General features: G+C 34.1%; 3 protein-coding genes and 1 non-coding gene across 5 annotated transcripts; 2 read left to right on the top strand and 2 right to left on the bottom strand.

The window, feature by feature from the left end:
* The first annotated feature begins 3,835 nt into the window (after positions 1–3,835).
* On the top strand, positions 3,836–8,386 carry LOC108989194 (peroxidase 54-like). 2 transcript variants are annotated; one of them, XM_035689983.1, is made up of 5 exons: positions 3,836–3,938; positions 6,064–6,201; positions 6,352–6,543; positions 6,807–6,972; positions 7,650–8,385. In XM_035689983.1, exons 1-5 carry the CDS (start codon positions 3,924–3,926, stop codon positions 8,138–8,140), a joined length of 1,002 nt encoding a protein of 333 aa, XP_035545876.1. In that variant the 5' UTR covers positions 3,836–3,923; the 3' UTR covers positions 8,141–8,385. The 2 variants fall into 2 exon arrangements, with proteins under 2 accessions (XP_035545876.1, XP_035545875.1); XM_035689982.1 differs by lacking the exon at positions 3,836–3,938 and having other exon boundaries at positions 5,926–6,201; positions 7,650–8,386.
* Positions 8,387–19,578: 11,192 nt separating this feature from the next.
* On the top strand, positions 19,579–21,657 carry LOC109020930 (peroxidase A2-like). Its single transcript, XM_019003459.2, has 4 exons — positions 19,579–19,873; positions 20,007–20,198; positions 20,634–20,799; positions 20,940–21,657. The coding sequence occupies exons 1-4, from the start codon at positions 19,652–19,654 to the stop codon at positions 21,428–21,430; spliced, it is 1,071 nt and encodes a 356-aa protein (XP_018859004.1). The 5' UTR covers positions 19,579–19,651; the 3' UTR covers positions 21,431–21,657.
* Positions 21,658–22,778: 1,121 nt separating this feature from the next.
* TRNAA-AGC lies at positions 22,779–22,851 on the bottom strand. Its single transcript has one exon. It is a non-coding gene; the product is annotated as a tRNA-Ala (tRNA).
* Positions 22,852–23,407: 556 nt separating this feature from the next.
* LOC109020926 (peroxidase N) lies at positions 23,408–25,377 on the bottom strand. The gene is made up of 4 exons (XM_019003455.2): positions 25,087–25,377; positions 24,780–24,962; positions 24,316–24,484; positions 23,408–23,954 (listed from the first exon to the last, which is right to left on the bottom strand). Exons 1-4 carry the CDS (start codon positions 25,300–25,302, stop codon positions 23,527–23,529), a joined length of 996 nt encoding a protein of 331 aa, XP_018859000.1. The 5' UTR covers positions 25,303–25,377; the 3' UTR covers positions 23,408–23,526.
* Between the last annotated feature and the right edge of the window lie 139 nt (positions 25,378–25,516).

The following is a 25,516-nucleotide window of genomic DNA, read 5'->3' as shown; positions in this document are numbered from 1 at the left end:
GGGTGGATCTTAGGCAAGATTTATATATATAGAAAAATGGTATTATGCCCTCGAGTTTGCTTTGCCCTAATTTGATTGTTCATATATTTTATTTTATTTTATAATATTTTTTTATTTAATAATTAAGAAGGTGATTGTTAATATATTAATATTTTTAAAAATATTTAAATATAGTTAAAAAATGTTTTAAATAAAAAGTAAAAAAAATATATAATTTACTTTAGGGCCACACCAAGTGGGCAAATTTGGGTGGATAGCAGCAGTACCCTTTTATATATATGTAGGCATCGTTTGATTATACAGATAATATGATATGAGATAAAAATTAAAAATTGAATAAAATATTATTTTTATTTTAAAATTTTTTAAAAAAAATAATTATTTATTATATTTTATGTAGAAGTTTAAAAAATTATAATAATTAGATAAAAATAAGATGAGAAGATAGTTTGTGAAAACAAATGAGAATTTAAGTGAAACATATAATTGTTCCCAAAGAAAATTAGTACGATAAGCTATAAAGTCAATAAAAACATTTAGGGATAAATTTTTTTATAAAAAATTATATAAACTCACATTATTTTATATGATATTTTAGATTATAAAACTAATTTTATCGTAACATAAATCTAACTAATCATATAAAATTAAGTAATACTATATACACTCTTATCCTACTTTCATTCTATTATAAAATGTGATATATTATCATTATAAGATGATTATTTATTTTTTTAAAGAATAAATATAAATATTGATAGGTAAATGCCACCTCATCTTAAGATTAAAATGAAAGTGTGATGAGAGTGTAATGTATAAAATTTTTCTATAAAATTATACTAATTTATAAATTTATTTTTGTATATATCATCTAGCCGTAGCATTGTTCGTAGAGTTGGATTGAATATAATTATCTCTTTAGAAAGAAATATTATACTTATTATTTACACGTTACACACCATATATTTTTTATTTTTTTTCTTTTTCCTATAATAAATATATAGTTTATAGACAATGAGTGAAACAACTCAATTACTTTAATAAAAATAAAATAAAAATAAATAAAATAAATAAAAATTAAATATATAAAATATGTCATGTGAGATGATGAGTAGCATTCTCGTATAGATAGGACAACAGTTAAGAAGCACTACCGACAATGTACCGAATTGTTTTTTATTTTTTATTTTGTCCAAATGTAAAGGAACAAGAAAATGAGTATAGTAATGATGATTAACAAACTGATTTATTGTTGTGTTAATTAATATGCTTGTCTAATTTTCCTCCTCTTTGTCGCATGGTCTAATTTTTCTCTGGTTTACAAGTTGAGAAATGAAAAAAGAATTTATAAGCTGACTAAAAAGAGCCTTCAAAATGAAATTCGAGAGAGAGAGAAGCCGAGTCATGGGATGGTGTTGGAACAGAGTGCCACATGAGAAAGGGCTTCCCACGGTGTGCGTGTGACACGTCGGCTCGGCTTTTGTTCAGGCCGGCTGCCTGATATTTATTTTCATAATTTTTTTTAATTCATCTCATTTAATTATTATAATTTTTTTTAATTTTTATATAAAATAAAATAAATAATTTAATTTTTTTAAATCTTAAAATAAAAATAATATTAAAAAAATATATATTAATAATATTTTTTTTAACTTTTTAACTTTAATCTCAACTCATCTCATCTATAAACAAACGAACTAATCGTTTGCCCAAAGCCGGTGTATTTTTGTTTTGAGTAATAACATTCATACAACATATTTTATAATATATTTTACAAATAAATGTTAAATAATGATATTTTTGTAAAATAATATTATTTTATAAGATATTTTATAAAAATTTTCTTTATTTTAAAATATTGTGAAAAATGATATGTTTTTCTTTTGTTTTATATATATATACAGTGCGATGTGCATATAAAGTGAAGTTTTGTGAGAAATTGCTATAAAACAGCCACGTGGATCCACTTGTCTTCTAGAACATCCTTGATTTTTTTTTTTCTTTCTTCAAGACTTGAATTGACCGTAGTTTTCATAATTCACATGCCAGGCCCCCATATTCCTTGACTTTTTTTTTTTTCAACTTTGTTTCTCTCTCTTTCAATTTCTCTAATGAATAATTTATTTCTTAATTTTGAATATTAATATTAATATATTTTATTTTATTGTGTAGATTAACAGTTTTATATAAAAAATAAAGCTCATTTGCTAAATCAGGTTGTTCTGCTATTTTATGTTAATATTTATTTTATTCTACAATATTCATAAGTATAGTAAGAAATTTATATAGTAGATATTGTTCATTTCTATTATAAAATATGTAAATAAAAAATATGCATGAGAAACTTAAAAAAAATAGAAGAATAGAAAAATTGATTGAATCTCAAAAATGATCTTTAAATAAATTTGTTACTAGCAATAAATAAAATATAGCAAAAAAAATTAAATGAAACATATGTAGATGATCAAGAAATACACGAAAAAGGACCAAAAGATAACAAAATAAATCAATTTCTCAATTTAATTAGCAATTTTACATCTCAAAAAGCAAGAAGAATAATTTTTAAATGAAAATATATTTAGATATAACTTAGTTAATTTGATACAAGAAAAATGCTCAATTTTAACTTCTCGCCTTAGGCCTCAAAATCTATTGAGTCGGCCTTGCTTTGAGTTTTTAACAATTTTTAGAAAATTTTATTTAAAAAACCTCAATTTAAAATCTAATAGATATTAAAAAAAAATCTTACTATCACGATGTATTGTGTGCTGTTAAATTATTTAAATAAATACTAAATCTTTTATTGAATTTGAATATGATAACATAAAAATATTATATGTCTATAATCTAAGATTGTATGATAGTTATTATTTTCAGTATACTCACAACATTAATTGTCTAATTACATATATATCTTCTCTCCTTTCAGAACCCTCTCTCTCTCACTCAAAAAAAAAAACCTCTGGATCGATCTTATGTTTGCCGGAAGAGGAGGCCTCGTTCTCCCTCTCCTCTTCTTTCTCTCTATTCTTCACTCATTTCTTACTTTATTTTATTCCTTCAAGGCCAAAAAAGTCAAATCTACAATATTTTGATAACTCTTGAGAAAGGCGCCGCACAAGAAGACTCTCAGGCCGCAAATTATTTGAAAGATAGTGACAATTTTGCAGAAATCACAGTGTGTGGTCTTCACGCTTCGCTCACAACTGTGCATGGTCTTCACGCGTCACCCATTCTGGCAGCTCTTCTAGCCACGAGTGCAGGATCACCCGAATCACCACTTCTAGATCTTTCACATTTGACTTTTGTAGTTAAAAAGAGACAAGGTTGTTGCCTTCACGCTCTGTCAAAATCTATCGAATTTGGTCCAAATTATAATCCATCATTTTTTTGTTCTTATTTTCCTTATTGTATAGTAAAAATAAAATAAGGGTTCGTCTCTTGAACGGTTGTGTTCTTAGAGTTTGAGTCCTCCCTTTCTATGAAAGGTGAGGTAGAGTCTCTGTTTAGATAGAGTGTTATCTCTTGAACGTTTATCTATAAAGAATATCAGCAGCAGAGAAATCTAGATCAGTCCAGTAGTATACTGGTGGAGTTATAAATGGTTGATATAAAGATATCTCTGTATGTATCTATTTATGACTATAAATTTTTCTTGATAAATGAATGAATTATGCCATTTTTCTTAAAAAAAAAAAAAAAAAGTATACTCACGGAATTTTCGTTTAATAAATTGTCACAAGAAAAAAGAAAAGAAAAATATAGCCTATGATCAAGGTGAGGCTAGGTGTATCCTAAATGTGAGGTCCTCGTACTACTGTTTTCCATCGTGAACGTGCAGAGAGAGAGAGAGAGATAGTAGCAACTTCTTCTCGGCTCTCAGCTATCTACATGCAACGTCTTGCTTTTGCTTCCTCGGGGACATGTCCAGTCCAGTAGTAAGTTTTCCCACTCTCTCTCTCTCTCTATACCCACTTCAGAATTCGAGCTTCTTGATAAATGTCCTATCTATATATAAATAAGAACATGAATGAATTTTTCAAAAGCTTTTTCTTTCTCGTGGATGAATCTTCCAATTTGTATGGCCTCTCTTCATTAATTTGGGCTCTTTTATTTCAAGTGTGAATTTGACCATATATATATATATATATATATATATATATATTCGGAAATCCATTAATCCATCTTATAATGGCAGTCAAACTTGAAATGAGGCAGGCCATTCATTCCTGTGAGAGCTAGTTTTGGCAAAACGAGCAACAAAGTCCAGGTGACTCTGACTGACAACCCATCAAACCCAGCAAAAGCATGCATATGTATGTATATACGTTGTTCGAAGTTCACTTCTGGCCTGACAAAAGAAGCCTGTGAGCTTAATATTACTTAGGAAGTACGACTGAACAGCCTCTTAAATACTAAACACCCAGCTTGTACCTCAATATATATAAAGAATCTAAAAATCTAGCATTTGGACGTACGGACGATACAACCATAGGTCACAAACTCGGTGGTTTTAGATCCAAAATTACCATTAAGCTGAATGGATGCCATCCACTGGGTTGAAACTTCTCTCATGTATGTTTGAGGCCGACGGTGCCTAATTTAGGATTGGTTTGTATAGTGAGATAAAATGAATAAAATATTATTTTTTAATATTATTTTTTAAAATTTTAAAAAATAAATTATTTATTATATTTTATGAATAATATTATATATCACATTATATCCTATTTTTATTATATTAAGTAATATGTAATACATCTATTATTATTAGATGATAAAGAAGAATATAATAAATAATTATTTAATAATAAAAAATATTTTATATCTTATTTAATAGAATAAAAATATAATGATAATATGATATATATAATTTTTTATATTTTATATAAAAATTTTAAAAAATTATAATAATAAGATAAAATAAGATTAATTAAAAGTAATTTTATATAGCGACGGACATTAACCTTATCTCAAGAATCGAGATATGTCATTTTCTGCTTTAATTTTTAATCATTATCCTTATCCTTGATTTGTTTTTTTTAATGAACGACAAATAACTGAATAAGTAAAAAAAGGAAAAACCAAATTGTTTATTGACTTAATTGGAAAATATTGAAAAAAATATATAGGCATTGAACGCATTACCTAATACCTAACCCAATGGGCCCTACTACCATAAAATATTACCACATCGCTATGACACTGCACCACATGGCTCCTCTGAAATGGACAGTAAAAGATAATAAATACTGTTTGAGAAAGAGAGGGTTAAAAAATCTACGTGCTCCAGACAAGAAATGGACAGTTAGGGGTGAGTTTGGATACACATGAAGAGATATTTTGTTAAAAATTAAATAAAATATTATTAAATATAATTTTTTAATTTTAATTTTATTTTATAACTTAAAATAATTAAATTATTTATTATATTTTTATATAAAAATTTAAAATAATTTTAATAATAAAATAAAATGAAATATTTTATGTATCAAATTCACACTAATGCTTGAAAAGAGTAGCTAGCAGCTTGGAACCGGAACATATATAAATTATATATTTATCTAGATGGTTGGACTATAGTCTATTATTAATATTATTTCCCAGGCCACAACCAAGACAAAGTCCAGACCTAGCTAGCTAGCTAGCTAAACCTCGAATCATGCAACTCTACCTAGCTAGCAGGTACAGAATAAGGCAGAAATATTAATTGGTGAGACTCCAAGAAAAGTAAACCTGCTCCAACTATCGAATTACATAATCTTTTGAACCCCATGCACACCGACAGGCGACAAGTACACCTAAACAGCTTTACCACTTTTTCCGAGCCCAAGAACTTTCAAACTAGCTAGCGTGCTTGGTAAAACAACGTGTTTGTCACTTTATAAATAAAGGCTCCCAATTTGGTCTGTTAAACATTGAAAACTCGTTCTTGTTTTTCCAGAAAGAGAGAACATTATTACATTACACACAGAGATCATGTCTTCTTCCCACTGCAATGCCATAGTTCTATTCTTCATTGCATTCTTGCTTGGAGGAATAATATCAGTGTCCCATGCCCAGCTTTCCTCAACATTTTATGACGAAACATGTCCAAACGTGACGAGCATCATACGTGGTGTCATCGACAATGCGTTGCTGAGCGATTCCAGGATTGGTGCCAGCCTTCTTAGGCTTCATTTCCATGACTGCTTTGTCAATGTACGTAGTACTTCTCTCCATGCATGCATCCTCCTTACTTTTAAAATCAAGCACCGCTAGCTTGCTTATTAATCATGGGTTTCCAAGTTTTTGTTTTTTTCTTTTTATAAATTGTGTTGAAACGTACGTGTTTTACTTTAATTCTTGCAGGGTTGTGATGGATCAATTTTACTGAACAACAGTGACACCATAGACAGCGAAAAAGAAGCTGCCCGAAATAATAACTCCGTCAGGGGCTTTGGCGTTGTTGATGATATAAAGACTGCGTTGGAAAGCGCTTGTCCCGGAATAGTTTCCTGCGCTGATATTCTCACCATTGCAGCTGAAGAATCAGTTTCAGCGGTACAACGACAACATCAACATGCCCTTGATCTCTTTAAATTTTTGTCCCCGACTCTGCTATACACAACTTAAAATTTTCTCTTATTATGCCTTAAATACCTTTTCTATAGAAATTTTCCAGCTTCTTCTATCTCAGAAAATGTTCTTTTCTGATCTTCATAGATGGCAAAATATGAACCATCTAGTTGAAAATAATGGTTGAGATTTAACAGGTTTTAGTAATGTCTGTTTTACATATGAAGCTAACTAATTGGTGCTCACAGGCAGGGGGTCCATCGTGGACAGTTTTACTGGGAAGAAGGGACGGCACAACAGCCAACCGTACTGGTGCTGACATTTCCCTTCCAAGCGCCATTGATACCCTTGACACTCTTAAATCTGTCTTCTTAGCCGTGGGGCTGAACACCACTGATCTGGTTTCCCTCTCAGGTAGCTAGCATTTCTATACTCATCACTGGTGTCCAAAAATAATAGGTAAAAAAGAAAAAAAAAATCGGAAATCGTTGTTCTCAACGCTTAAATTTTTGTAATTATCAATCACACCAACTACTATATATGTCACATTTCAAGTAATTTTTCATGGTTGATATCCGTGGCGGACCCACGTTTAGCTTTGAAATTTTTTGAAAATTCGAAATAGGCCCAAGATTTCAAAATTTTATTCAATATAATTTTATAATTATAGAAAATGACCCCTCAAAAAAGTTATAATCACCATATATATATATATATACATGCTCTATAAAAGTTTTTAAAATTTCAATATATCTGAAATATCTTTCTATTTTTTTCTTATAATCTTAAAATTTTGTATAATTTTTAAATATTATATATTTTCAAGGATGTGGCCTCACCAAATTTAATTAAAAATAAGTACTTTAGGAGAAATAATTATTTCTCTATGCATGCAGTAGAAAATTATCGAGATGTAATTTTATATATAGTAATGTTTCATAATTTTTTTAATCTATTTTTATTTCACATAAATATCTCAGTAGAAAAATCGGCCCCTAAAAGAAAATTAGAAATTGTTGGTTCCGCCTCGTACGGTTGATATTCATCACAAGTATGAATTAAATGACAAAGTTGACATGCGTAATTTTCAGGCGCTCACACGTTTGGACGCGCACAGTGTCTGACTTTCAGTGGCCGATTGTACAATTTCAACAACACAGGTAATCCTGATGACACCCTGAACACAACCTACTTGGAAACTCTCCAAGGAATATGCCCCCAGAATGGAACTGGGACTGACTTGACAAACCTCGACCTCACAACACTCGATACTTTTGACAACAATTACTTCTCCAATCTTCAACTTGAGAACGGATTACTGCAGACCGATCAAGAACTGTTCTCAACGACAGGAGCGGACACCATTGATATTGTCAACAGCTTTAGTAGTGATCAGAGTGCTTTCTTTGCCAGCTTCGTGGAGTCGATGCTTAAAATGGGGAATATCAGTGTGTTAACGGGGTCGGAAGGAGAAGTTAGATTGAACTGCGGCATAGTTAATACAGACTCTTCTGGATCAGAAAGCTATTTACATAGCTCGATTGAAACCAGAGATGATGCTGAGTACAAATATGCCATATAAAACTAGCTTGTTTTAATAAATGGTGATGATGACAAATATGTTAACAAGACAATACATTAGTAAGTTTTGAGACTTATTAGCATATGTTAGACAAGCCATACGAGATTTGTTAGACAAGTGTCGGGGATCGTTATTAGCATATATATGTTGTCATGGTCTGATCATGTTTTGATAGAAGTACTCTACTCATGGCTGGAAACTTCTTGTATAGAAGGATTTGGTTATGAATAACAGAAAAGTTTCAAACAGGTCGGGTGTTATTTTTCACTTTACAAATAGAATTTCAACACATATGAGACTTATGGATCTTGTGGTGTGTTAGAGTTTCTTGAATTGCAACTCTTCTCTTTCTCTCCTCTCCCCCGCACCCTCTCTTCTCCCTCCTCTCCCCTTTTCCATTTCTCTTCTCTCCCCCTCTTTTGTAACGTGGCTATATATGTTGATCTGTAAGGGGATTGGTGATCCACACCTTAAGTAATGGGTAATACGAGAGTTCTTGATCTTAGCATGCGTTGCCTTGCACATGCACTTTTTCTAAAACTCTCTTGTATTTCTTTGTTTGTTTTTGAAACTTCTTTTTTTGGTGCTGGGTTATTTTTTTTTTTTTTTTGCAATGGCAGGCTTTTTTTTACTGCAAATTTGTGTTTATTTTTATTTTTTATTATTATATTTTTTTTTGCGCTGGGTTGTGACTGTTTTGCTCTAGAAAAGGGTGGGAGGGACCTTGGAAGTGTTTTTCACAAGTCTTGAAAACTTCCCCCACAAAGGAGGGGGGCTGCAAAGAGAGAGAGAGAGCGTGTATTTTAGAGAGAGAGGGAGGGGGAGCTGGAAGACACGGGGTGGGAGAGGAGGAGAGAGAGAGAGGGAGAGAGATCGGGTTGGGTGTTTCTGAAGAAAATAGAGATTGTCGTGAGTTTATTGTTTAATGAGAAATGATACTTGCAGTCGTGAGTGTGTAAATGTCGTGCAGTTATTTTAAAAAAAGTGAATAAATATGAGACCCACATGAAAAGAAATTAATTTTTTATGAGTGGATCTTACTCTTTTTCAAAGCGACTGCACAACATTTACATATTTCACGACTGTATATAGTATTACTCTTGTTTAATTTGCTATAGTATAAAAAAAAATATTTCACCCATCCGACTGGTAGTTTCCATCTCTAAATAAAGATTTGTCTTTTGGCCTTTCAAGAAGTACTTGGGTTCTCATTATTATATCTCTTCACATTCTTTTACAAATTCAGAATATATAGTATTTGAAACATAGAACATGTCAGATTTTGCTCCCTTAGAACTTCATCACCTTTTAATTGGTTTAAGCAGCCATGTCACGCTTTCTTTATGCATAACAATGAGTTTGATGTTTACAATGAGAAATTCATGAGTCTAACTCATTTTATAAAACTGATTCTATAAGAGATGATTGTTCATTCTTTATAAACATGCCCAAGATTTTGTTCACAGGCAATGTGGAAATATTCCTCAACACCCTCCCTCACGTGTATGTTAGTATTTCTCCTAGTCATTGTCATGAGATAAGTAGTGTAGGCCTCATTTGTCATAGCTCATTCGTCCTATGACAGGCTCTAATACCAACTCAACATCATTTGAATGAAAAACTACATCAACTTTAATACTCCTCCTTGATGTATTTTTCTGAAACTCCAAGCATCATTCTTAAGAACTGGAACTTGACTCTAGGAAGAGCTTTTGTAAATATATCTACAACTTGTTCTTTAGTGCTACAGAATTTCAATTTAACTTCTCCTTTTGCTTCACATTCTCTCAAAAAATGATACTTGATTTCAATGTGTTTAGTTCGATTATGAGAAACAAGATTCTTAGCCATAGTAATGGCAGTTTTATTATCACAATAAATCTCCACTAGACCTTGTTGTTTTTCTCCCATATCTTCAAGAATTCTATTCAACCAAATGGCTTGATTTACAGCTCCAGCAGCTGCAACATACTCAACTTCTATAGTTGATTGAGCAACAGTAGCTTGCTTCTTTGATTCCCATGAAAGCACTCTTGACCCCAGATTAAAACAACACCCTGAAATACTTCTCATATCATCCACTGAGCCAGACCAATCACTATCAATAAAACCGATTAGTTTTTAGTGTAAACATGACTTGAACCGGATGCCAAAGTCCATAGTACCTTGAACATCTCTAAGAACTCTTTTAGTAGCACCAAAATGAATTTGACTTGAACTTTGCATAAACCTAGAAAGTAGACTAGAAGCATACATGAGATTTGGTCGAGTTGCAGTTAAATACAACAAACTGCCAACCAAACTTCTATAGGTAGCTGCATCAGTTTTCTTAGCCCCATCTTTCTTTTTAAGCTTTTCATTTGCAATTAAAGGAGTTGCTATTGTCTTACATCCTAACATTTGAATTTTTTCTAACAAATCTTTTGCATACTTTCTCTATGATACGAAGATTCCATTTTCTTGGCAAACTTCCATTCCAAGAAAATAATGCATAAGCCCCAAATCACTCGTTTCAAAATTATTCATCATCTCTTGCTTAAACTCTTCAATCATCTTTAAGTTATTTCTAATTAAAATCAGATCATCAACATACAATGAACCTAGAAGCAAAAGCTTTATCCTTGATTTTCACAAAGATTGTAGGCTCACTTATGCTTCTATTAAAGCCTTTATCACTGAAATAACTAGCTATTTTTTCATATCATGCTCTAGGTGTTTGTTTAAGCCTATATAAAACATTCTTCAAGCAAAACACTTTTCCTTCTTCTCTTATGAAACCTTTTGGCTGATCAATATAGACTTCTTCTTCTAGAATTATATTGAGAAAAGCTGAGTTAACATCAAGTAGAAAAATCTTCCAACTTTTCTGAGCTGCAAGTGCACAAAGAGTTCAAATTGTATCCAACCTCGCAACTGGTGCAAAAGTTTCATTATAATCAATTTCTGGTTGTTGTGAGTAGTCTTTAGCAACAAGTCTTGCTTTGCATTTTTTTAAAGAACCATCAGAGTTAAAGTTTTCTTTTGAAAATCCACTTAACCCCAATCACTTATTTATTGTCAGGACAAGTGACTAACTCCCATGTATTGCTCTTTTCAATCATTTTGACCTCCTCCCCCATTACATCAATCTGGACTTGTTCTTTTACTGCTACAACAAAATTCTTAGGTTCTACAGATGAGTAGTTACAAAATTCATAAATCCTTCTAGGTGGAGATTCTGATGAAGAACTTTCTGTTGAAGACATTTCATTCAAACTGTTTTCTGATCTGGGTGATAAAGATGGAGTCACAGTCATATCTTCATCCTCTTCTCTTCTTTCATTTTGATTTTCAGAAATAGGAAACTGTCTTGTTTGCTATCAAGACTAAAACTCAAAATTTTGAAAACCTCTCATTTCATCATTAAAACTTTACTAAATTCCCACACAAAATAAAATAAACAATTCAACTTTTTCAAATCTCAAAATAAAAATAATATTAAAAAATATATTCTAACAATATTTTATTTAATTTTTTAACTTTAATCTCAACTCATCTCATTCCATTTCATCTCATATCTGAAAACAAACAGGTAAATGAACATATTTACTGATCATCTTTTCTTCATCCCAATTCCAACTAGCCTGCTCATCAAACTCAACATCTCTACTAGTGACAAGCTGTTTTGACTCTAAATTGTAGATTCTATATCCCTTGGATTGAGAGCTATATCCAAGAAAAACTCATTTTTCAGATTTTTCTTCAAGCTTGTCTCTTTTCTGTGAAGGAACATGAATGTAACACATACACTCGAAAACTTTTAGATGACTTGTAGTAAGTTTTTGACCACTCCAAGCCTCAATAGGAGTTTGATTTAGAACTACTTTTGTTGGAAATCTGTTAAGCAAATAAATTGATGTATTAACAGCCTCTGCCCAGAACTTTTTTGGAAGTCCTTTCTTGAGCATCATAGATCTGGCCATTTCCATTACAGTCTTATTTTTCCTTTCAGAAACTCCATTTTGCTGTGGAGTGTAGGCTAATGTCAATTGATGTTCTAACCCTTCTTCTTCACAAAAAGCATCAAACTTCTTTGAATTAAACTTAGTGCCTCTGTCACTTCTCAAAGTTTTGATCTTGCAACCACTTTGGTTCTCAACTAACAGCTTATACTTTATAAAGATCCCAAAAACTTCAGATTTTTCTTTAAAAAAATAAACCCATGTCGTTCTCAAAAAATCATCTATAAACAGTATAAAATACATGTTTTGGCTTAGAGAAGATATTCTCATTGGACCACACACATCAGTGTGCACAAGCTCCAACACCTTTTTAGCCCTCCAAGTTTCACCTTTAGGAAAAGACTATTTGTGTTGTTTTCCAAGCATACAACCTTAACATACTGGCATGTTTAAATCTAGTAGAGGTAAGTTACTTATTGTATTCTTTTGATTCAACACTCTTAGGGCATTAAGATTGTAAGGTCCAAACCTTTGATGCCAAATACTTGTTTCATCAAACTTAGCCATCATAGCCATTTGAAACTGCCAATGAATAGGAAAGCTTTTGCAATTTTCCATTTTCACTTCTGCCACTACTTGTTTATGGTGCTTTAGATAACAAATGGTGCATACTTCCCCCTTCAAAGTGTAGTGAATACCCATTTTGCGTCATTTGACCAACACTTAGTAAACTTTGATCAAAACTTGGAACTAAAAAAACATCATTAATGAATCTACTTCATTTCTTAGTTTCCAAAGTGATTGTGCATTTTCCTTTTGTTTCTACCAATTCACCATTTCCAAGTTTGACTTTACATTTACAGATCTATCAATTTTTGAAAAAATACCTTAATTTGGAGTCATGTGATTGTTGCACCCACTATCCAGAAACCATTCTTCACTTTTCTGTTCAACAGTAGTTTGACATGCATAGAACAAGTGCTACTCCTTTTCTTTTGTATAGTTGGCCTATTGGTTCTTGTTTTTGAATCGATAGTCCTTCTCTATATGTCGAGTTTGTGCACTGAGGCTTCCCGTGATGATAACAATCATTCTCTAAATGATCATTCTTCTTACAAACACCACAAGGAGGAAATTCTCCTTTTTTGAGAACTTTCTCCACCTTTTGGTACACTTTTATAATTCTTTTTAAAGTCTCTTGGTTTTTTATTTTTCAAATTATCCTTTAGTTGGAATGCATTCTCTAAGGAGACTTCACTTCTTCTATCAATTCTTTGTTCATGAGCATGTAAAGATCCCATCAACTCAGTGATAGTTAGTTGAAAGGTCTCTAGATTCTTCAATTGCAACAATCATATGATCATACTTTTCTATCAAACTGATCAAAATTTTCTAGACTACTCTTTCATCAAAAACTTCTTCTCCATAAACATGCATCTGATTTATGATCTCAATAAGTTTGGAACAACAATCTTTTACATTCTCAGACTTTTTCATTTTGAGATTTTCAAGTACTTCTTTTCTTAAACCTTGAAGCTTAATTGTTTTAACTTTAAGATTTCCTTGAAACTCTTGCTGCAGAATCTCCCAGGCCTGTTTTGAAGTTATTGCTCTCATCAATCTTGAAAAGATTGCTTCACTAACAATTTGTTGTAGACTATTAGCACTATCACCTCTGCACCATCCTCACCAGCAGCCGCAACATCTGCTCCACCAAAAGGCACCCAAGCACTCGACAGCAATACAGAATAATCTAGAAGATTTTATTGTTACAACACTTGTCATCACTTTATGCAATATGTGCATTTTGTTATGAAAAGAATATTCCATTCTTTGTTTATAAATACCACATCGATGCACTGTATTAAGATAAGAAAAGAAATACACAGAACATTCTTTCCTCTTCTATTCTTCAGCTCTTAAGTATTTTATTTTTCTGTCTTTATTTTGACATGGTATCAAGGGCCATATAAGACTCATGTCTAAGGTTCTTTCATGGCAGAAACTTCTTCACAATCCCAACCCCATTCTATTGTTTCTCACCTTTCATCTTCTTCCCACTTAGTTACAATAAAACTTACCCATGACAACTACCTCTTGTGGAAGGCTCAAATCATGCCTTACCTCAAAGGTCAAAATCTGTTTGGGTTTGTTGATGGCACCACAAACCTTCCCCCGTAACTTACTAAAAGTTCAAAGAAACCCAATCCAGAATACTTGACTTGGCAACAACAAGATCAAGCTATTATGAGTATGCTAATATCATCCTTATCTGAGAATCTCATTGCTCATGTTTTGGATGCTTCTACGTCTCAAGAGATCTGGGCCACTCTCATTGATCTCTTCTCTACCAAATCACAAGCACGTCTCATGCATGTGCAATATCAGCTAGCCACTTTAAAAAAAGGTTCGGCCTCCATATCTGACTACTATCAAAAGGCAAAACTCCTTAGAGATACTCTTGCCATGGCTGGTAAAACTCTCTCAAATTCTGAATTTATCACATATCTCTTGGTTGGTTTGGGTTCCGACTTTGACTCTATGGTCACTTCTATAACCACTCTCGTTGAACCTCTTAGTCCCCCTCAGGTCTACAGCCACTTACTTACGCATGAATCAAGGCTCTCTCATCAGATTACTAATCTTACTGCCACCACCGAGTTCTCTGCAAATTCCACTTTCAAGTCTCCCACTGAAAATAGCACTCGAGGTCGTGGTTTTTATCGTGGCAGAGGAGGTTTTCGAGGGCGTGGTCGTGGCCGTAATAGTGGACGAACTTCATCTTCCCATTTCTCTTCATCCCGTCCCACTTGCCAAGTCTATCTCAAACAAGGTCACACTGCCATTAATTGTTATTACAAATTCAATCACAGCTACTAGTCACCTCCACCTCCCTCTCTTTCAGCCCATTTCACAAATGTCCCCACATCCTTCTCCACCCTAACTCCATTGGTTGACAATCTTTGGTACCCTGATTCGGCAGCTACTTATCACTTCACCCATGACTTTTCTAACTTATTTGTTAGTCCCACAGAATACAAGGGTGACGAGCAAGTGTGTATAAATGATGGCACATCTCTTCCGATTCAACATGTTGGCAGCTCCACCGTGCACTCCAATTCTGGCAAACTACTTCTCTCAAAACACTATCATGTTCCTTCTATTTCTAAGAATTTAATTTCTGTTCAAAAATTTTGTAAAGACAATAATTTTTTCTTTGAATTTTATTCTACTTTTTTTCGTGTGAAGGATGCTCATACCAACCGAACTCTGCTCCAAGGCAAAACTAAAGATGGAATGTATGTGTTTCCATCTGTTTCTTCTTCCCATCAAGCACATACAAGCATCCGAGCATCACATTTTCAATGGCACATCAGACTTGGACATCCTTCCATGCAATTGGTTCGTCGAATTATCTCCAAAGTCTCTCTTCCCGTGCACTCCTCCCCCATGCCTGACCTATGTTCCTCATACTGTCAAGCGAAACTTCATCAGCTTCCATATAATCACTCCACCTCTCGCTCGTCTGCTCCTCTTCAACTTTTGTTTTCTGATGTTTGGGGTCCTGCACCGGTTCTTTCTCGCGGTGGTTTCCGTTATTATGTTTCGTTTGTAGATGATTATAGCAGATTTACATGGTTGTTTCCATTAAAATGTAAGTCTGATGTAACTTCTACTTTCCTTCCCTTCAAATGTCATGTAGAGAATCTTCTTAATACAAAAATACGTGCCTTACAAACCGATTGGGGTGGTGAATATAGATCTTTACATACTGTTTTACAATATTTTGGTATCTCTCACCGTCTCTCTTGTCCATATGCACATTCTCAAAATGGGTCGGTTGAAAGAAAACACCAACACATTGTTGAAACTGGGTTAGCTCTTCTCTCTCATTCATCCAGTCCTCGTTTATATTGGTCTGATGCATTTATCACTGCAGTCTTTCTCATCAACCGACTCCCTTCCTCTGTTTTAAATTTTAAAACTCCATTTGAACTTTTATTTCATAAAGTTCCAGACTATACTTTCTTAAAGTCTTTTGGATGCATTTGTTGGCCTAACCTTAGACCTTATAATCATCATAAAATGGAATATCGATCCCTTCCTTGTGTATTCCTTGGATATAGCTCAAATCATCATGGCTATCTATGTTTTCATGTGCCTACTGCTCGCATGTATGTCTCGAGAGATGTGCTATTTGATGAATCTAACTTTTATTTTGCTACACATACCTCTGCCTCGTCCCCGAGTTCTCAGCCCATCTCAAATAACATTCCCTTTTTCAATACTTCCCCCTCATCGGCCCACAACCCAATCCATATCTCCCAGTCCAACACCGACCACACCTGCATCTATACGTGACTTAGCCTCTCAGCCTATACCTTCATCCGAGCCCACCAACATAACCCGCCCACACTTTACCTCATCTAGGTCATCATCTTCATCTGCTTCACAATCTCTATCATCCCCACTGCCTCCTTCCTCTGCACATCCTATGAAAACAAGATCCAAGTCCAATCTTCATTTTCCAAAAGTTCTCACTGACGGCACTATTGCGTGGCCTTGACCACAAGCTCATACCATCTCTGCCGAGACACCCCACGAGCCTACCTCAGTGACTGAAGCCTTCAAGTATCACGAATGGCGTTGTGCTATGCAATTAGAGTTTGATGTTCTCTTATCCAACAATACTTGGTCTCTAGTTCCACCTGCATCTAACCAAAATCTTGTAGGTTGCCGATGGATTTTCAAGACCAAATACCTCTCGGATGGATCAATCGAACAGAGAAAAGCCCGACTTGTAGCCAAGGGCTACAGTCAACTTGAGGGGCTCGACTACTCAGAGACGTTTAGTCCAGTCATTAAGCCAACTTCCATCAGGTTAGTGCTCTCTATTGCCGTGCTCCTCGTGCATGGTATGCACGACTAAGTTCACTTCTCTTGGAATTGGGTTTTATTGCCTCTAAATCTGATGCTTCTCTGTTTATCTATCGTCATCAATCTGTGACAATTTATTTTTTGGTCTATGTGGATGATGTCATTCTCACTGGCAATGACCCGAATGCTTTGGCTCAACTTGTTGATATTCTGCAAAGTGACTTTCCTCTTAAAAACTTGGGTGACCTTCATTATTTTTTGGGGCTTGAATGTCATAGAAATTCCAACGGAATTACTGTATCACAACACAAATACATTTTTGACTTGCTCAAGAAGACCAATATGAGCAATTGTAAGCCTGTCAATAGCCCCATGTCCCCCTCCACAAAACTGTCAGCTTTCAATTCTACGTCTATGGAAGATCCCTCTCTTTATAGAAGTGTAGTTGGCAGTTTACAATACTTATTGTTCACTAGACCAGATCTGTCTTTCTCTGTGAATCGGGTGTGTCAATTCATGCATGCACCCTGTATATCCCACTGGCAAGCAGTTAAGCATATTTTACGCTATCTCAAGCACACCATGGATTATGGTCTGGCTATTACTTCATCTCCCTTTCCTCAATTGGCTGCTTTTTCTGATGCCGACTGGGCTGGATGCCCAGTTGACAGAAAATCTACTGGGGGATATTGTGTTTTTTATGGCAAAAATCTGGTTTGTTGGAGTTCTAAGAAACAATCAACAATTGCAAGATCGAGTACCGAAGCAGAATATAAAGACTTGGCACATGCAACTTGTGAGTTATTGTGGCTACAAGCTCTACTTTCTGAATTGGGAATTTTTCTGTCCAAACCTCTCATTCTTTACTGTGATAATTTGGGTGCAACATATCTGTCCGTCAATCCTGTGATGCACTCCCGCACCAAACATGTTGACATCGATTACCATTTTGTGAGGGATCGGATTCATGCCAAAACTCTTCAAGTCTCTTTTCTCTCAAGCAAGGATCAATTGGCTGACATCTTTACAAAGCCATTGTCACTTTCCAGATTTTGCAGTCTGAGATCGAGCCTCACAGTCCTTCCAGTCATGCTTGGCTCGCAGGGGCGTATTAGCACTATCACCTCTGCACCATCCTCACCAGCAGCCGCAACATCTGCTCCACCAAAAGGCACCCAAGCACTCGACAACAATACAGAATAATCTAGAAGATTTTATTGTTACAACATGTGTCATCACTTTATGCAATCTGTGCATTTTGTTATGAAAAGAATATTCCCTTCTTTGTGTATAAATACCACATCGATGCACTGTATTAAGATAAGAAAAGAAATACACAGAACATTCTTTCCTCTTCTATTCTTCAGCTCTTAAGTATTTTATTTTTCTGTCTTTATTTTGACATAGAGTAAACAAAGCTTTAGCATCTCTTTGCTTGTCAATCTTGTTTTGGGTTAATTCTGAAGTTCCTTCTACAATGTCAGAGACTCCACTTTCAACAACATCCCAAAAGTGTCTTCATCTTGATACTCAAGTAATCATAGTTCTCACCACCAAATATTGGAATAGTGGTAGATGAACCAAGAGCTGCCTTGACGCCTTTTTCAGATCGAAGTGACCCTGATGCCAATTGATGGAAATTACAATTGAAAAAACATTGGAAAAATGAAGATAGAAACTTCAATCCCCGAAACTGATGAATTGATTCTTGATGTTCTGTCTATTCCACTTCTCAGAATACAACTGATATAGTCACATTGTAAACATCACAGCATTAATAAAGGAACAACTTTCAAGATAAGCTAATTAACATTATAATCTAAATATATATAGCAGAACACACTAATAATAAAGTTTATGAAAAACTACATCAACTTTAATAAAATTCCACTGATTGGATCTCAGATTCAATGAACCGCATGAATTTAAGATTGCTCTGTACACTGCCTTTTCCTTAGCTGTACCAGGAAACGAACATAGATAGAAACGAACATAGATAATGCATGAGAAAGAGAGGTTTAAAAAATCTACGTGGTCCAGACAAGAAATGGACAGTAATGCTTGGAAAGAATGGCTAGCAGCTTGGACCCGGAACATATATAAATGATGTATTTATCTAGGTGGTTGGACTATTATTAATATTATTTCCCAAGTCCAAACCTAGCTAGCAGGTACAGAAGTCGGAAATATTAAGAGTGGTGTTACTTTGTCGGTTGAGTATAATCATTTTATTTGACCGTTAGGTTATTTTAATTTTTTAATTTATTTATTTTATATTTTTTTAACATATTTAAATATTTTTAAAAATACATCAATACATTACAAATTACTTTCTTAATTATTAAATAAAAAAATTCAAAAAAAAAATAAATATACAAACAGTGGACAAAATAAGAACGCAAACAACCATTTTCCAAATATTAATTGATGAAAATCCAAGAAAAGTAAATTACCTGTTCCCATCGAATTATATAATTTTCCAAATGAATGGACACGCCGACAGGTACACCCAAACAATATTTCAAATCAACTTTGAGACTTTTTCTGAGCCCGTGAACTTTCAAACTAGGTAGCGTGCTTTGTAAATTTAACGTGTTTGTCACTTAATAAATAAAGGCTCCCAATTTGGCCTGTTAAACATCGTTCTTTTTTTCCAGTAAGAGAGAGATAGAGAGCATTGCACACAGAGATCATGTCTTCTTCCCACTTCATTGCGGTAGCTCTATTCTGCATTGCATTCTTGCTGGCCGGAGGAATATCAGTATCCCATGCCCAGCTTTCCTCGACATTTTATGACCAAACATGTCCAAACGTGACGAACATCACACGTGGTGTCATCCAGAATGCGTTGCTGAGCGATCCCAGAATTGGTGCCAGCCTTATTAGGCTTCATTTCCATGACTGCTTTGTCAATGTACGTAGTACTTCTCTCCATGCATCCTCCTTGCTTTTAAAATCAAGCATCGCTTGCTTTATTAATGGGTTTCAAGTTTTTGTTTTTGGTTTTTTTTATAAATTGTGTGGAAACGTGTTTTACTTTCTTGCAGGGTTGTGATGGATCAATTTTACTGAACAACAGTGACACCATAGACAGCGAAAAAGAAGCTGCCCGAAATAATAACTCCGTCAGGGGCTTTGGTGTTGTTGATGATATAAAGACTGCGTTGGAAAGCGCTTGTCCCCGCACAGTTTCCTGCGCTGATATTCTCGCCATTGCAGCTGAAGAATCAGTTTCCTTGGTACAGCGACAACATCAACACGCCCTTGATCTCTTTAAATCTTTGTCCCTGACTCTGCTGCTATACACAACTTAAAATAGAAGGAAACTAAACTGGAGAAATTAAATAAATTAACAGCTTGCTTGCTATGCTACTTAAATGAAGGCATCCAGTTTTGATAGCAGATCAAGATCTAGTATATAATATCTTATTAAACCTTAAATACCTTTTCTATACAAAATTTTCAGCTTCTTCTATCTCAGAAAATGTTCTTTTCTGATCTTCATAGAATAATGGTTGAGTTTTAACAGGCCGGTTTTGATCTACAAAACATTTTTATTGCCCCCAAAACATTAATCATGACACATAAAACACAAGGGAAAGTCTACTGCCACTCCGAAACAAGTTTTTAGTATGTCTGTTTTACATATGAAGCTGACTAATTGGTGCTCACAGGCAAATGGTACCTCGTGGACAGTTTTACTGGGAAGAAGGGACGGGACAACAGCCAACCGTACTGGTGCTGATATTTCCCTTCCAAGCGCCGTCGATACCCTTGACACTCTTAAATCTGTCTTCTCAGCCGTGGGGCTGAACACCACCGATCTGGTTTCCCTCTCAGGTAGCTAGCATTTCTATACTCATCACTGGTGTCCAAAAATAATCACACCAATTACTAATATGTCACATTTAAAGTAATTTTTCATGGTTGATATTCGCAAATATCTATTAGATGACGAAGTTAACATGCGTAATTTTCAGGCGCTCACACGTTTGGACGCGCACAGTGTCCGACTTTCAGTGGCCGATTGTACAATTTCAACAACACAGGTAATCCTGATCCATCCCTGAACACAACCTACTTGGGAACTCTCCGAGGAATATGCCCCGAGAATGGAACTGCGACTGGCTTGGCAAACCTCGACCTCACAACAGCCGATACTTTTGACAACAATTACTTCTCCAATCTTCAAGTTGGGAACGGATTACTGCAGACCGATCAAGAGCTGTTCTCAACGACAGGAGCGGACACCATTGATATTGTCAACAACTTTAGTAGTGATCAGAATGCTTTCTTTGCCAGCTTCGGGGAGTCGATGATTAAAATGGGAAATATCGGTGTGTTAACGGGGTCGCAAGGAGAAATTAGATTGAACTGCGCCTTAGTGAATGCAAACTCTTCTGGATCAGAAAGCTATTTACATAGCTCAATTGAAACCAGAGATGATGCTGAGTACAAATATGCCATATAAAATTACTAGCTTGTTTTAATAAATGGTAATGATGATAAATATGTTAACAAGACAATACAATAATAAGTGTTGGGATCGTTATTAGCATATATATGTTGTCATGGTCTGATCATGTTTTGATATAAGTACTCTACTCATGGCTGGAAACTTCTTGTATAGAAGGATTTGGTTATGAATAAAGATTTGTGTTTTGGCCTTTTAAGAAGTACGTACTTGGGTTCTCAGAATAGATATATAGCATTTGAAAGTACATAGATGATCATGTCATATTTTGCTCCTTTAGTACCTCATCTCCTTCTTGGTTTAAGCAGCTGTGTCACGCTTTTAGCAATGAATTCCATTGATTGGATCTTAGATTGCATGAATCTCACGAATTTAAGATTGCTATGTACACTGCCTTTTCTTTAGCTGTGTACCAGAAAACGATTTAGGGCTTGTTTGAAAATAGATATTATTTCAAAATTTTCATATCATCTATTTTTCAAATATAATTCATATATAAATATTTTCAAATTAATCATTATAGATTTCTCACTGTCAAACAAGAAATAAAAAGAAATTCAAATTATTCAAATCTACAAACAATAATAATATTATAAAACTATATTATAACAATATTTTTAATAATATTTTAATTTTATAATATTTTTTTATTTAACTTTTACTCTTTTTTTTTTTTAAATCTAAAATCTAAAAATTATTAAATTTAAATTATTTTATTACTATTTACAAATTATTAGTTTACGAATAATGGTAAAATGATCATCTTATCTCAGCGCTGGTGCTAGAAGAAGTTGCCAAGGGATTCCTAAAACAAAACATCACAGCAGCAGCGATTGAACGAGATGGTTGTAACAATTGAGCTCCGTGGCAATCTCAGAGACACATATGATGGAGACGCCACATGCCCGCTTTCCCACCGTCTTCGAAAAACTCGTTTTCAGGAATCTGATTTCTTTGGGTGCAATTATTTCGTGGCCTTTAATTTCTACGTACATTCTATTATTTGTGGGCGATTTATAATCCTGTGAGCTGATATTTGAAATTGGGAGTTGAAAGGTCAAAAAATGGCAAATGGATAGTGATAGGGTTATTGTCCAATTACTATCCATATATTATTTAAGTATATTTGAAATTTTTATTATTATTTTTTAAAAATATATTTTTAACATTTTTTATCATAAAAAAATATATAACTTTATTAATATTCACTTCCTTAATAAAATAAAAAATTTAAAAAAAATCACTTCTTTAATCAAAATTAAGTAGAAACTCTATCATTATTTAATCAAAAATTAAAAATTAAAAAACATTAAGTAGATAGTCTATCATTATTGATGGGAAATAATGGAGATGCGGGGTATCGATCCCCGTACCTCTCGCATGCTAAGCGAGCGCTCTACCATCTGAGCTACATCCCCTTTTGGTGGGGTACAAATATTAATAATAAAATTATAAACGAGCGAGCATAATTTTCATGCATATATTTTTTATATTCATGTGTTCATAGATGAAAACAATAATAATAACAAAAAAAAAACTCAATTATTCCTAACTAGCAAAATGTGTATGCACAACCAGGTCGTCAGTCTTGACCTTCTAGACCAATGGCCTGACATGGGTCAACTACTCTCTATGGAGAAAGGTCCATGTTCAAAAAATGGGCGAGAGATCTACAAAGTTGATATGAAAATGCAAAATTTTGATATGCTTGAAAGTGACATTTAGGCTGACTTTGGATGCTAAGTGTATATAAGATATCTGTAAATAGTAATTAATTGTTTGCAAATAGTAATAAAATAATATGAAAATATTTAAAAACAATTATATTTCCAAACAAGTCTTTAATAATATGCGCGTGATTGTTAGAGAGAGATAATAGGAAAACTATTAGCATTAATTAGGGAAATGCAAAAAAATCACAATATTCAAGAAGCTTAATTAAAAGGAGATCATGTCATATTCATATATAAAGCATTAAGACTAAATAACATGTTGCACTTTATAAGTAGCATTTTTTGGTACGTACATGATATCCTTAATTTATTTTTCCACATCACGTATTTTTTGCTAATTATTTCAGCACAATTTTCAATTTATGATGAATTCACTGATCTGCAGCTCTTCCGAATCTCTCCACTGGAACCAGTGAGAGGACTGATGTTGCCCATCTTGATCATGGAATTAGCAAAATCGGCAGAGAAAAGAGGAAAGTTATTGCTGTAACTTTGGACCAAACTTTTGGTTGTTGTGACGGCGGCGACATCACCGGAGACTAGAATTTGGTCGGAACTAAAAAGTCCTTTTCCGTTGAGCAAGTTTTGAAAGTAATGGCTGTCGAACAAATCAGTTGAGTTTCGGTCTATGGCTGTCGTCCTGTTTCCATCCCCATTCACCGGACAAAAGCTTTGCAAATCAGACGCCATGCTTGCATCCATTGTACTGTCTGCAGCGGCCGTCCCGTTCGAGTCGAACAACCTATTGCTGAAGGTGGCACATCTGGCCAGTCCAATGGTATGACCTCCTGCACAATATCATGCATACTCAATTATATATTCTTATACGAGAAATATTTTAATTACAAAAAAATTTGACGAAAGTAAATTTATAAATTAATATGATTTAATGTACTATATTAAATTGTAAAATTATTTTTATTATAAAATAATATAACATATTATATAAATTCATCTCAATTTATAAATTTATTTTTATAAAATATCTTGATACTAGAGCACTTCTATTCATCTTTTACTATTGCTAAACATTTCTTGTTTTTTGAGTGCATGGCCACGATCGAGGTATTTATATATTCTCCTTTACTGATAAAAGGCAACTCATGTAAGTGGAAAACATTAATTTGATTGGCATTATTAATTAATTACCAGATAAGGAGACGACATCTGTGAGATTGAGGCCAACAGCGTCAAACTTGGAAATGATAGAGTCCAGTGCCTCTGTTGGAGCAGGAAGTGCACCATTTACTGTGGATTGCGTTGCGGGCAACAGTGCATCTCTTCTGCCCAACAAAACCTTCCATGACGGCCCTCCACTCTGCAAATTATTTAACCATCATGATACATATAAATATATATATATATATATATATATTTACACACATACACACACACACAACATGCTTATTAATTATTAATGACCAAAGTAGTACCTAACATGCATGCATGAACTCAGAATGATCTCTTTGAGCTAGTTAGCGTTGCTTGATCCAAATATCAAATTGCATGCATATGTTTCCCTAGAAGTCGTGATTATATATATGGATTATTTCAGCTATATATATAGCCCAAAGAAATTGGGGGGAATATTATCATGTATTAGATAAGCTTACTAAGAGCACAGCATCTCGGGCAGCTATGGCGAGTATATCAGCACAAGATACAACGCCACTGCATGAGCTCTCCACGGAGCTTTTGATCTGGTCCACAACTTCATATCCTCTGACTGAGTTTTGGTTAGGAGGGGCAGACTTCTCACTATCCGTTCCATCCAACAGTATCGACGCATCACAACCCTACGAACAAAAATTATTATGGTTTAATCATGATCATCAGGACACGACGATGCATGATATATATATATGCAGCATGATTATATATAAAGACTAGTACGTAGTGATATTGCCCAAACTCACGTACGTTTACAAAGCAATCGTGGAAGTGAAGCCGAAGCAAAGAGGCAGCCATTCGCATTTCAGTCTTGATAGCATTTATCATTTGTTTCCGCACAACGCCAAGAAGATTTGGACATGTTGTCTTGTAAAAGTCCGTAGTTAGTTGAGACCTTGCAACAAGGAACAACATAAAGGTGGTCATAATCAAACAATAACCCTTCTTCATGCTCATGATTTTCATTAGCCTCCACAAACAGGTAATCGAGGGAAACAACGTCTAAGGACACGGCCAAAATGCTAATGCCTTATAATAATTAAGTCTTGCACTAGTTGCAGGCTTAATATATATAGCCGATCGAGGTGATCGCGAGTGCAATATATAGCATGAATTTGATAATGTATGAATCACGAGAGCAATAGGAATTCGGTAATGTATCATTAATAAAGTTTTTGTT

The sequence above is a fragment of the Juglans regia genome, chromosome 5, assembly GCF_001411555.2.
Source record: "Juglans regia cultivar Chandler chromosome 5, Walnut 2.0, whole genome shotgun sequence".
NCBI classification, from domain to species: Eukaryota; Viridiplantae; Streptophyta; class Magnoliopsida; order Fagales; family Juglandaceae; genus Juglans; species Juglans regia.
The sequence above is the reverse complement of the archived record's forward strand: the minus strand, read 5'-3'. Positions and strand labels throughout refer to the sequence as shown.